General features: G+C 36.3%; 1 protein-coding gene across 1 annotated transcript in view; it reads left to right on the top strand.

The window, feature by feature from the left end:
• Nucleotides 1-9,296, top strand: part of Cwf19l2 (CWF19 like cell cycle control factor 2) — a 58,195-nt gene extending 48,899 nt beyond the window's left edge. The window contains exons 15-18 of the mRNA XM_032908694.1: nt 619-774; nt 1,707-1,787; nt 4,941-5,042; nt 7,259-9,296. Of these exons, the coding sequence (XP_032764585.1) occupies nt 619-774; nt 1,707-1,787; nt 4,941-5,042; nt 7,259-7,402 (483 nt within the window). The 3' untranslated portion in view covers nt 7,403-9,296. The remainder of the gene's footprint in view (nt 1-618; nt 775-1,706; nt 1,788-4,940; nt 5,043-7,258) is intronic.
• The last annotated feature ends 5,248 nt before the right edge of the window (nt 9,297-14,544 follow it).

Genomic DNA, 14,544 nt, shown 5'->3' with positions numbered 1-14,544 from the left:
TTCCCACCTCCCTTCCCTGACATTCCCTTGCACTGGGGGTTCCAGCCTTGGCAGAACCAAAGACTTCTCCCATTGGTGTCCAACAAGACCATCCTCTGCTGGAGCCATGGGTCTGTCCATGTGTACTCTTTGGGTAGTGGTTTAGTCCCTGGGAGCTCTGGTTGGTTGATATTATTGTTCTTATGGGGTTGCAAACACCTTCAGCTCCTTCAATCCTTTCCCTAACTCTTCCAATGGGGACACTGTTCTCAGTTCAGTGGTTCAAACTGATTTGACTTCACACAAAATATTGTTTGAAAATGCAGGAGCTCTTTTTCAGTTATTTTCTTTTTATATAGTCTTACTAATAACATTGGATTTAACCTTGGATCTTATAAGTTTGGTAGAAAATGTCCAGATAGTTTGATCAAAACATAATTGAACAACAACTAATTGTAAATGAGAAAGATTCAAATTATGTAATATTCTTTTTTTATGTTGTTTGAAGAAAACTTGGCCTTTACTAGAGTCGATCATTTCAAATTATTCCATGTAACCAGAAGTTTTGAGGATAAAAATATTTGCAAATGTAAAGAAGTTCTTGAATATGTGCCTGTTGTCCTTTCCCTCTTCCTCTAGATGTTTCGGAAATCATTAGTAAAAATGTTTGAAGATAAAGAATTGAAATGTATCTTTTTGGAGACAAGTATGGGATTGAAGAAACAGTATCACATGGTTTATGAGTGTATCCCTCTCCCAAAGGAAGTGGGTGATATGGCTCCCATCTATTTTAAGGTAATTATAAGCAGTTCTTCCATACATTCATTTTTTTTTCTACATTTGTTTTTGGGGAATATATTAGTAGTAATGTATTTTTTATATATCAATACCAAATTTTATATTAAAAAGTGAGGTAAGGCATAAAATCAAGTGCATTTCTGTATGAGGAATTTTGAACTATTTGTTTAAGGGGGTTTGCTTAGAAGTATATATAAGCTATCAAATAGTGACTTATAGTTTCTTTTTAATTATTTTTAATCAAATTATTGTTTTACTATATAAGCACTATATAAAAGTAAACTCATGCATTTGTAAATAGGGAATATATGATATATTTAAATTGGATTTAGTTGAATGTTAATTTCACCTTAAAATATGTTTCATTAGTGGTAGCCAAAAGAAAATAAGATTATTTTATAACTACTACCTATCTAGTTAACTTAGAAAATATTAAAGTTCCATTTCTATGTATTTTTATCTTTGTCTTTAAAAGTAGTCTTTAGTTTCAAGAGTAATTTTTCTTTACATGTTTACTCCCTTGTTGAAGGTTCTGAAGAAGTTTGATGTATAGAAGAATAACAGTAAAATTAAGTGAATTTATTTGAGTAAATTTCTGACATTAGAAAATTATTGAAATGTTGTATTCATAGAGCATGCTCTATCTTAAATTGCTTAGTCTTCTCAAGGACCACATTTTGTCACATGAAGTGGAACTGGTTGCTGTAGAGTTAAGAATGAGTAAAAGAATATTTTCTCTGATTAAAAGTCATGCTTTTAAAAGTTAAGTAGTTCTAGCTTTAGCTCTTCTAATTAAGGCTTTTCATAACAATAGTCTATCCTATGCACTCTACCCAACATTCACCTAAGAAACAAAAACAAAAGCCAGTTTCTTTGTATTTGCTACTCTATTGATTTTTTTTTTCATTTTTCAAATGGTTGTTTCTTAGAAAGCCATAATGGAATCTGATGAAGAATGGTCTATGAATAAGAAGTTGATTGATTTGTCTTCAAAAGATATTAGAAAGTCTGTGAGTATTAAGTTTTATTAATATATGAAATTACTGTAGTCTTGGAAAGTTTTAAGAACGTCCATCTCTTGGTTTAGAATTAGGCTTTTTCGCTAAGTAAAGGTAAAACAACTAAGGTACACATTGAGAAGAAAGTATTTTTATTCTGTCTGGCTTATAAAATGCTTATTTATTTGTAGGGGCAGTTTATTTGTATTAATAAATCTTTCTTCTGGTCCTCAGACCTTTCCTTTTTAATCCCTAAATCAGATGTGGTGGCTCCTCTTTTCTGCCAGGAGAATATCTTAGGAGAAGGGCATTTTTGTCATTGGTATTATAATGAAACAATTTTGTGTGGGATTTATCTCAAGTGTGGGACACCTCTTCATTTTTCTGTTACCCCCTCCTTTTCTTCCCCCTCTATTTAAGAAGAAAAGTGAAAAGTGTGTCTGTGTGTGTGTCTGTCTGTCTGTCTGTCAGTCCGTCCGTCCGTCCGTCCGTCCATGTCCTTACCTTCAACTGTGTTTGTGACAGGGTGTCTTGTAAGCTAATACAAGACTCCAGGGATTTCTTTTTCTTGTCTCTGCATTCGATCTTGAGATAGGAATTCTGAGATTAAGCTGAACTGGGTTCTGGGGATCCTAACTCAGCTCTTTTCACTTGTGTGGCAAGAACCCACGGAGCCATTTCCATTTTTGTTTTTTTCCATAGAAGTTCCCTACTATATACTTAGAACATAATAGTTGGATTAGATTATGTATTTACTACTTCTTTGGAGATTTGCTGAGGATATATAGTTTTGACTTACAGCTCTACTTTTGATGCAATATAATAAATACTTACAGTGACCATTCTCTTGTAGGAATAGAATTTAAATTGAATAGAAACTTAATAGGCATATAGATTGCTTTTCAATTTTTTTTATTAGGTTTTTTTTTTTTTTTTTTTGAACCAGAGGTCACCCATTGTTTATTCTGGTCTCATCTACAACAAACACACGGTAGAACATATACAACATTCATGAATTAATTCATTGATCATCCTTTTTCTTTTTTTTTCCTCCATCTTTATTAAATTGGTATTTCTTATTTACATTTCAATTGTTGTTCCCTTTCCCGGTTCCCAGGCCAACATCCCCCTAACCCCTACCCCTTCCCTTCTCTATGGGTGTTTCCATCCCCATCCTCCCCCCCATTGCCACCCATCCCCAACAATCACGTTCACTGGGTGTCCAGCCTTTGCAGGACCAAGGGCTTCCCCTTCCACTGGTGCCCTTATTAGGCTATTCATTGCTACCTATGCAGTTGGAGCCCAGGGTCAGTCCAGGTATAGTCTTTGGGTAGTGGCTTAGTCCCTGGAAGCTCTGGTTGCTTGGCATTGTTGTTCATATGAGGTCTCAAGCCCCTTCAAGCTCTTTCAGTCCTTTCTCTGATTCCTTCAACGTAGTTCCCATTCTCAGTTCAGTGGTTTGCTGCTGGCATTCTCCTATGTATTTGCCGTATTCTAGCTGTGTCTCTCAGGAGAGATCCACATCCAGTTCCTATCAGCCTGCACTTCTTTGCTTCATCCATCTTATCTAGTTTGGTGGCTGTATATGTATGGCCTACATGTGGGGCAGGCTCTGAATGGGCATTCCTTCAGCCTCTGTTCTAAACTTTGCCTCCCTATTCCCTCCCAAGGGCATTCTTGTTCACACCTTTTGCCATAGAAGATAGCATATTCAGGTCTTTGACATATTCAGGGCCTATATAAGGAAAAAGAATGAGTGCTGCATGCAACCATGCATTTCTTCAAGTTTTTTTCTCAAAGTATTTAATGTGGCATGCCTTGTTACCAAATTTGTTGGTATGGCGTCCAATGGAACCTTCTTTCCTTTTGTCATTGTACCACTTTGCACAGAGCACTTTTATACAGAAGACATATGTGAAAGGAACAGTCTCCTATAAGGTAAAATTTGAGCTGGGGGCTTCCATAAATATCATTCTCTTGGATGTTTCTAGCAAACCTCCGAATGCTTTGTGTTTCTCCTGAGACTCACGTGTTAGAAATTGTCTGTCTTTTTGTACTCATGAAAATTAGAAATTTAGAGCCTTGTCTGTCTGTTCTTTGTTTTTACTTTTTTTTTTTTTCTTGATTGTTAAGGTCATGCATAACTATTCTCTTTAAAATAGTAAATATAAATGCATAAAGAAACATTTTTATGTTTATACTATCTTTAGACTGATTTTTTTAGCTCATACTTTTTATTGGCTCTAATTTTATATAAGATTTATAGTAATTCAAGATGACTTCTCTGTTCTTCCCATACAGTACTGCACACTCTAAAGTTGTGCCTTCCTAAGTACTCAAAATCAAGTATGTGTAGTCAGGAATATGTGGTTCAGTTTCCAGATGAGTCAATGCTGATCATGTGGTTGTTGTTAGAGGCAAAATCTAACTGTATATTGACCAGCCTGAATAATTTCTAATGATAAAACTGAGAACTTAGAAGAAAAACTTATAAAGATACAAAGTGTATTTAATAATAAGGTAGAAATTTATAACTCTTTTCAATCAGTATGGAGATTAAAACTCTCCTCTACTCCCTGTGTTTCTCTATGTCTGAGCATGGGTATATCTGAGCATGTGAGTATTTACTTGTGTGTTTGTGTGTGTGTGTGTGTGTGTGTGTGTGTGTGTGTGTGTGTGTAGAAAGAGAAGGAGACAAGGATACTAGATTGTAAAATTAGCTTAGACAGCTAAATATTGTTATATTTATTTTACCAGTTAGATAAACTTACTTGTATTTGATAAGTTCTATCATAAAGATTTTATGTATTTGTAAGTACAGTCATAAATATATAATCAAGCATCCTCTTCCTAAGTAAAATATGGAAAAATATTTATTCTATAATCATAGAAAAATTATCCCTTAGCTGTATAAAATATTTGAATACTTTTTTCCTATTATCTCCAAGAACAGGAAAGTATTTGCTTTAATTTTGAAGTAATTGACTTGATGAAGGTCTGGCTAGATGAAAGGCTATCAGAATGAATTCTTTTCCTTGGAAGGTTAGGTCATTGGAATTTTGTCATGTATGTTATTCTGACAGGTGATTATTTCATGGTAGAGAATCAGAGCTGGAAGTTAAGCATAGCTCTCCCATTTCAGGTCTGATCTGTTTGTTTACTTAGGTACCCAGAGGCTTGCCTTACTTTGCTGTAGACTTTGGACTTCAGGGAGGATTTGCCCACATCATTGAAGATCAGTACAAATTTCCTCATTACTTTGGAAAGGTATACTCACAAATTTGATAAAACCTTGGAGTTTAACGTTGGAGTCAAAGAAAATTAAAAGTTTGATAATAAGAAATTGATAAGTTCTTCTCTATATAAGTTAGGGGGGGTGAATGAGGAAGTAACAATAAAAATATACTAGGATACAGAATATTTATGATAGAGTCAGAGACATCTTTGTGTAACCAAACATTTTTGGCAGTATGCTCAGTAACTGTAATATTTTCCTTTGTCCTGAAAAAACAATGACAATTGCTAACATTATTAAGGCTGTCTACTGTCCTACGCAGTCATCTAGTACAATAACTCTATTTTCTAGGTTTTGACATAAATACAGGAAAAATCTGAACTACAGAGAGGTCGTATAACTTGCCTAGGGTTATGTGCTGAGTGAGAGAAGCAGATACCACAAGTTATGGTTAGTGCAGAAAATAGTTTCAGCTCTTTGTTTATAGTTAAACTACAATCTTAAAAAAAATGACTAATTTCACACAGTCAGGTCCCGGATATATATGAAAGTCCAAGTCATTTGATTGCCATTATTTTTTTTTCAAGGAGGAAAAACAAAAAAGTTGCCCTCCTAAGACTATATTCCTTAAATTAGAGAACTTCTGACTACCTATCTGTAAATTCATGTCAGATACTAGAATGAAATTAACTTACCATTTGAAATTGGCAAAATGAATCTGGGCCTAGTTCATTCAGGCCCTCTCTCATACTACCGCTTTGTGCCTGTGCCTCTAGAGAGGGCTGATAAACTTTTATGAGGTTCACAACTCTCCATCCGCTTTCCTCTACTATTATCTGGTGCATGAAATCATCTTTCATAATGAATAGAATGTGATGAGAGGGAAGCACAACTCAAGGTTTGATCCAGGAACTTAACTGTGCGACATCTTAAATGAGTGGCGCCTGACTTATCTTGTATTATTACTTTACATGATACAGTTTGCCTTGTCTTTCTTGAACTCACTGCATAGCTGAAGATGTTTGGAGCTCCCGATCACCTGCTCTCACATCCTGAGTGCGGAGTCTCAGGAGTCCACCACCAGGCCTGTTCTGATGTAGCCTTGCAGGTCAGACCCACAGCTTCATGCACATCAGGCACACACTTTACCACTCCATGAAGCTGTGTCCCCAGCCCTCATTTAAGAGGTTTATAGAACGCTTTTTGTTGTTCTTGTTTTTGTTTTTTTTTCTAGAGTAGCAAACAAAATAAAACAAAAAACTTTTTTTTTTCACTTCTGGAACAAATCCTGTTACTAACTAGAGATTTCTAACTGTTCTTTAGCTTTGGATTTATAGTTTTAAATTTCTGCTTCAGAGAAAAGGATATTACTAACCCATTGTTTTGTTTTTAAATTTTCATTGAGAGAATTACCTCCTCTTCAAATATTACTCATATATTGTGGTTTATATGATATATTTTTAAGATTGAATGATTGGTTTCCCTGTGTCTCAGGGCATGCTTTTTAAGAAATACTTGGATCTTTCTTTGACCTGCTGCCCAGTCAGTGACTTAGACAACAAGAGGAGATTTAAGAAATGGACTCTTTCAAAATAAGCAGTGAAAACCCATCTTGCACATGCAGTGGTTTAGAGATGTTTTCACATAAACACATGAACTACCCTTTCTCAGACTCTACTGTTTAGATGGATTGATGCCAGGAACCTCTTACACTAAATCTGCATTTGTCCAGTTTCTCCTGAGGACAATTACAGAATACATTCTTAGTAGTAGGTGGTACCCTTTTCTGATTTATCTTTTGGGATAAATCTATCTAGTAGTTTATTGTTTATCATGTGGTTGGTTGGTTTTAAATGCCTTAATAAACTGCTTTGCTAGTTCCCTTTTCCCACTGTATAGATGACAATTACTCTGGTTCTCACTACATTCTATTATGAGCTTGCTGTTGACACATTAGTTATCCCTATGATCACAGAAATTAAATTTCACTTTCCTCCTGCTTTTGCTACTAATTTTATAGATATAGTAGTAAACAGCCAAGTTGACAAATTGCTTCCCAGGAGACTCATAGAGTTTGCAGCTAAGATTGGAAATAAGGTTTATTTTGTTGAAACTAATATGAAATATTTTTACATTGTCACAAAGAACTACTTAATATTATATTTAATAGCATGATAAATGAGTATGTCCATTTTATTGCATTGTTTATATATGTGTATGTATTCATATCTTTCTTATTCTTTAAAAGGAAGTCATTGGTGGTATGCTGGATCTAGAACCCAGGCTGTGGAGGAAGGGGATCCGAGAAAGCTTTGAGGACCAGAGGAAGAAAGTGTTGCAGTTTGCTCAGTGGTGGAAACCATATGATGTCACTAAAAGTAAAAGCACTTAAGTGGGCATTATGTGTCCTTTTCTATATTGAGCCCATTCAGTTTATGTCTATGAATAACTGTGCCTTGGGCTCTAGGGAAAGCAGCAGCAGCAGCAACAACAACAACAGCAGCAGCAGCAGCAGCAGCAACAGTAGCAGGAGGCTACTCTAGTCACTGACATCCATGTTAGATCAAGTTGTTTTCTTCCTCATGGCTCCTGGAGACTTGGTTGGGTGACTGTGGAGTAAGAGGAAATGCATCAAGATTATCAGCTCACATTTCTTTCTGTGTCTACTTCTCCACGTTCCAAATTACTCATTTTCTCTAGAAAGGGACTGTTTCCAGAGGTCTACTAAGGCTGCAGGGGAAAGTGGGTCTGCTTCCAGGTAGATTCTGCCACCTAGCTTCTTCTATGCTTTTTAAACAAGACTGGATGTATTCAGTACTAATTGAAATTTATTTTCTTAGTTTTACGGAAGAGTTTCTTTTTTTCTAGTAGCATATAGTATTACTATGTGTATTGTCTTAGTTAAAGAAAAAGATTAAAGGATTAAATGATAGTGAAAATATTCATAAATATAAGCTTATTTGTTCTGGACTTGAAATAGTCTGAATTGTGGTAATCATAAAAGGAATTTTCTAAATAACACAATTTTCAGTTCTTTGTAGTTCATGTAACTCTAAAGTCTGTTGACAAATCACTGTATTAGGGTTGTAATGTTATCTCAGGTGCTAAATAATAATAACATAAGTGTCCAGGGAATACTCTCTTGTTCCTACTTGATTAAAGGTACTTAAGTTTTATTGTTCTTAACATTTGATCTTGAGAAAGCCTTGGATTTATAAAATATGAATTGTAGTAAGTATGTTTTAGCATGCCTTTAAAAAACCAAACTCTGAATGCCTAGAATCAGTGTATCAGTGTAAAGTGTGCTTCAGAGTAACTCATTACATGTTTAATGTCAGGTTGTCACTGTTTCCACATATATTATTTGTATGTAAAAAAGGCAACTTTTTTTCTTTTCAAGTTTCACAAATGTGTTGAAGCTTAATAGTTTTAACCTTCAATACTTAAAAATTACATCTAAATGTGGATGTATATATATTAAGCAGATATGATGGCTATTATAGTCTTTTCAACTATTGGCTTTGCCATAAGTCTTACATTCATTTTTATAATCAGCGAATTAAAACATTTGATTATAGAGTGCTATGTTATGTTGATAGTTCAAAAAATATAAATACTCCTGCCTCAGAGTCTACTGAATCTGTAGCGTTTGTGTCCTACCTGAACTGCTTTTGCCCTGGCTCCAGTTACTTCTTGATGTGCAATCAATTTTCTCAAAATCTCTGTGATTTTTAATAGTAGCTATTATTTTGTATTTTATGGCTGGCCTTTTTTTTTTTAATTAAATTAATTTTTTTTAACTTAGTCACTTTACATCCTGCTCCCTTCCACAATCCTTCCCTTATCCTCCTGTCCCTTTTTCCTCTGAGCAGATAATGTTCCCCCTGGATATACTCCCTCCAACCCTCAACACTTCAAGTCTCTTTGAGGCTAGGTACTTCTTTTCTCACTGAGGTCAGATAAAGCAGCCCAGCTAGAAAAGTATATGCCACATACAGGGACCAGCTTTAGGGATTGGCTGGGGCTTTTGTTGATTTGACTTTATGATATTTAGGTCCTTGGCTAATGTGGCTTAAATATCAAGAGATGATTGGAGTTGTTTGTTGAGGACTTCTGTTCTTTATGCTGCAAATGTTGACTCTGGAATATTCTGTGTAGGTTTGTCACTTACATGTCCAGTGTCTAGGCTGGGGAACAGGTGGGGATCTTCTGGTATCATTTTCTCTTTATATGATAGCTTCAGAATAGTCGGATTTCCTCTCTTCCTTAAAACTTCCCCAGAGCAACTATTCCAAATCAAAGCTCTAAGAAGTGGGTTGAGCCAGCAGAACTGAGATGGTGATGCAACGTGACATTTCCATATTATGCTTGTCAAACTTGACTTATAACCTACCTAAATTTAAGAAGAGTTGTAGGGCCAAACATGGTAGTGGAAGCCTTTAATCCCAGCAATTAGAAGGCAATGTTCCTTGAATTCAAGGTCAGTCTACTCTACATAGTCAGTTCCAGGATAGCCAGGACTGCATAGAGACCCAGTCTTAAAAAAACAAAACAAAGCAAAAACAGAAACCCAAAACAACAACAACAAAAGCTAAAGTCATAGTCTTGCCTTCGATAGGAGAAATGTGAAAAAATGTGTGGCCATTTTTGAATTGTTGCAGTTTATTCTCTGCTTACACATTTACACTTCTCATATATATATATATATATATATATATATATATATATATATATATATATGAAGTATATTGAAATTCTCAAAAAAAAAAGCCCCATTGTAGTAAGGCTTTAGGCTTAGATTTATATATAGGTCAGGGTCTCTTCTAAAGCAAAATGAAGGTAAAGAGTCATTGAGGTGTTTTTTTGTTCAATTTGAAGGCCTGTATACTTAAGACACAAATTATCTGTTCTCTTCCCAGTAGATAGACCATTGAACCTACAGCAGTGAGAGAAGCATATTTTAATTCAGTAGGCACAGTCGTTGAAGAGGAATGAAGATGGTCAGAAGAAATGTATCAGTTTAGTGAGTCTAAAATTAAGTTGGTCTTATGTTACTGTTTTCTGTAGTAGAGCCTCAGTCTGTTCTTGAGAAGAGTCTAGCTCTTTCTTGTCTTTTTGGTACTTTTAATTTAGGCTTCCTTTTGCACAAGAATTATGCCTGAAGACAAGATAGAGGGACTACATTGTGCTCTTGCCTCAAAACCCCCACCAGGTGACATATTTCTTGATTTTCAGGAGAGTCAGATCATAAAACAAAGTTAAGTGATACCCGAAAAACAGCAAACAGGTGTGATGATGACTCTTAAGTCCTGTCCTACCACTTTGAATATTCCCAGGTAGGGAATACAGGAAAAACCTATTGCATTATTTGAAGAAAACTAGTTTTGTGAATAGAAAGATCTAAACCACAAGGCAGTTTCTAAAGGAGAGTTTGCTGAACAGAGATCTACAGGGAGCCATCTTTTAGCATATGTAAGTGGAGACTTTCTTTGGCTAAAGATTATCCTAATTCAGAGAGTTAACATTTTTTATTTGTTAGAACGTAAAATTTCATAATCGACTGGGAATGGGGAGACGGGGCATAGGGTAGAATAGCCTCTGTAGCTTATTCCTTCAGGTGTAATCTTGTTTTGATCAAGTGTGACCTAGTTTTGAGAAACAGATCCAAAATAGGCAAAGATATCAAACTGTTTCTAAGAACTTAACTGCAGTCTAAAGCAAAGCTCAAAAATCTAAGAATAAAAAATATTTTCAATAGAACATGTTGAAATTTCTAAAGTCCAATCAAAAACAGCCATGCAAAGCACCAAACTGGCTACTGCTTGGGCAGGTAACTATTTTGTTTGTTTTTTTTTTCTTAAAAGTACAGTACTGTTTATAAAACAATGAGGAATTTATAGTATCCAAAAATAAAATCACAAATAGTAGTGAAGATACTTAAAGGAATAGAAGTGTGAACTGTTAGATTGATGTTCTATTCTTTGAAGTGTTAGTAATTTAAATACAGTCATTTGTAAGTTAAAATACATAAATATAATTTGTAGAGAAGACCTTAAGATTGAGAGAAAAATATAGTTGAAAAAGCCAATAAAGAAGATGACATAACTCAACTGCAAAACCTTCAACCTACATTTTGTCCTGCCAGCATGATGTGCTGAGGTAAAAGTTGCGCAGAAATTATGGGAGTAGCCAACCAATGACTGGTCCATCTTGAGATACATGCCATGTGAGGGAGCCTACTGCCATTACTGCCTGGAGGACCCAAAACCACAGACTGGATGGCCCAAAGACCTACAATAAAACAAACCTGGCAATAATAATAATGATGATGATGATGACGACGACGACAACGATGAAATGATTACTAATGATAACTTTGGGTGGATGGAAAGAACATAAGGAGGAAAAATAGTTTTAAGTATTTTGTACTTTGAGATCCCTAAAATATTGAGGCAGATAATTCCAATAGCTATTTGGAAATCAGAGGAAGTACCTGGCCTTGAGAGCAAACTTGTTGAACTGACAGCCTGCATGAGATCAACCAAAGAGGTAATGCTAGTGTAGGAAACAGTAGACTGAGCATGCTCCCTTGAAGATTGCTATGAGAGAAGAGACAGTATTGCCATGAATGGCATTTATGGGAAGCACAGTAAACATTTTAATTTTTTTTTTGTGTGTTCATTTTTATGTACATTGGTGTTTTGCCTGAATGTTTCAGGTTTCTGATCTCCTGTAACAGGTGTAACAGACAGTTGTGAGCTGTGATGTGGGTACTTGCCTTGAACCCTGGTCTTCTGGAAGAGCAGCTAGTGCTCTTACCCTCTGAGTCATCTCTCCAGCCCTTACTTTTTTTTAAAATAAAACATTAGTTTTTAAAGACTTATTTTATTTCAAAGTTTTGTGTTTGTGTGTGTGTAGGTATGTACATATGTTTCAGTGCAAGTTAAGTACAAAGGCAAGAAGAGGGCATCAGATACTCTGGACTGAAGTTAGAAAAGGGGGGTTGAGAGGCATCCAATTTGTGTCTGGGAACTGTATCCTGATCCTCTGCAAGAACAGAAAGCTTTCCTATCTGCTAAGCCATTTGTCCTACCCCCGTTGTAAACATTTTAGAATGATAGTGTTCAAACTTTGGCAGAAGAGATCTTAGAATGAGTGGTGTATCCGGGAAGGTGAGTTTAGGAGCACAAACAGAAAGACAAACAGAGCTAATGTGTAAGTAATTGTGAAGATTAGCAGGCTGTATATTTGGTTTTAATAGTGGACAAATAAGATCTAAGAAGTAACTTTCCCTTTGCTCAAAAAATAACACCTGGTTAGGTAACAGCAAAACTAAACCTATTTATTCAAAGGATAGGCATAGGGAATATAGCTGTAGTCAGACCCTATGTATCACTGTGTGGTTTACCCAGTGTCAATAGAGAATTGGCAGTCTAGCTTCTGATCTCCCCCTGTGCCCAGAGTTGGGGCTGTTCCAAAGCCCTCAGACACAAAACCAGTCTGCAAAGAGCTGGTCTGCCAGGAGCACTCTCCTTCCTAAGCCCACAGCCCAGAGATAGGACCCCACTTTCTAATGACTGTACAAAGAGAGACCTACCAGGAGTGCACAGGGCTCAGGAGCCGCAGGGCAGCCTGGGACAGGACCCTTCCAGTCTGCATGTGTGCCCAGAGTTGGGGCTGTCCCACAGTCCCCAGACACAAAACGTGCATGCAGAGAGCTGGTCTAGCAGGAGCACTCTTTCCCTCAAGCCCACAGGAGGGACCCCACTTTCTCCCATTGACTGGTCAAGGAGAGACACACCAGGAATGCACTGGGCTTGGGAACCCAGGGCGGCTTGGGACAGGACCTTCCCAGTCTCCATCTGTGCCCATAGTTTAGGCTGTTCCACAGTCCTTGGTGAAAAAACCTTCGCTGAGAGAGCTGGTCTCCCAGGAGTCCTCTCATTCGTAAAATCACAGGCTCACAGGTCCATAGGAAGGACAAACACCAGTCAGACAGCAAGACCAAATAACATAAGAGATAACCAGATGTTGAGAGGCAAGCACAAGAACCTAATCAACAGAAACCAAGATTACTTGCCTTCATCAGAACCCAGTTCTCCCAGCACTGCAAACACTGGATATCCCCACACACTTGAGAAGCAATATTTTGGATTTAAAATCATACATCATGATGATGATAGAAGATGTTGAGAAGGACATAAATAACTCCCTTAAAGAAATACAGGAGAACACAGGTAAACAAGTAGAAGCCCTTAAAGAGGAAACAAAAATTTCCTTAAAGAATACAGGAAAACACAACCAAACAGGTGAAGGAATTGAACAAAACGATTTAGGATTTAAAAATGAAAATAAAACAATAAAGACAAAGGGGGACAACCCTGGAGATAGAAAACCTAGGAAAGAGATCAGGAGTCATAGACACAAGCATTGGCAACAATACAAGAGATAGAAGAGAGACTCTCAGGAGCAGAAAATATAGAAAACATTAACACAATAATCAAAGAAAATACAAAAAGTAAAAACTCCTAACCCAAAACAGCCAGGTAATCCAGGACACAATGAGAAGACCAAACCTAAGAAGAATAGGTATAGAAGAGAGCAAAGATTCCCAACTTAAAGGGCCAGTAAATATAGAAAAAAATACTTCCATAATTTAAAGAAAGAGATGCCCATGAACAAACAAGAGGCCTACAGAACTCCAAATAGATTGTACCAGAAAAGAACTTCTTCCTATCATATAATAGCCACAACACCAAACGCACAAAACAAAGAATATTAAAAGCAGAAAGGGAAAAAGGCCAAGTAACATATAAAGACAGACCTATTAGAATTACACAAAACTTCTCAACAGAGACTATGAACACTAGAAGATCCTGGATAGATGTCATACAGACCCTAAGAGAGGACAAATGCCAACCCCAGCAAAATTCAGTTAACATAGATGGAGAAACCAAGATATTCCATGACAAAACCAAATTTACACAATATCTTTGCACAAGCCCTACGAAGGATAATAGATGGAAACCTCCATCACAAGGAGGGGATCTATGCCCTAGATAAAACAAGAAAGTAATCTTCTTGCCACAAATCCAAAAGAAGATAGCCACACAAACATAATTATACCTCTAACAACAAAAATGACAGGAAACAATCATTGTTCCTTAATATCTCTTAATATCAGTGGACTCAATTCCTCAGTAAAAAAGTCTATGACTAACTGACTGTATACAGAAACAAGACCCAGAATTTTGCTACATACAGGGAACACACCTCAGTGACAAAGACAGATACTACCTAAGAGTAAACTGCTGGAACACAGTTTAGCAAGCAAATGGTCCCAAGAATACAAGCTAGAGTAGCCATTCTAATATTGAATAAAATTGACTTTCAACCAAAAGTTATCAAAAAAGATAAGGAAGAACACTTCATACTCATCAAAGGAAAATTTTACCAACATGAAATCTCAATCCTGAATATCTATGCTCCAAATGCAAGAGCACCCACATTCATAAAAGAAACTTCACTAAAGCT

This window comes from Rattus rattus, chromosome 7 (genome assembly GCF_011064425.1).
Source record: "Rattus rattus isolate New Zealand chromosome 7, Rrattus_CSIRO_v1, whole genome shotgun sequence".
Taxonomy (NCBI): domain Eukaryota; kingdom Metazoa; phylum Chordata; class Mammalia; order Rodentia; family Muridae; genus Rattus; species Rattus rattus.
The sequence above is the reverse complement of the archived record's forward strand: the minus strand, read 5'-3'. Positions and strand labels throughout refer to the sequence as shown.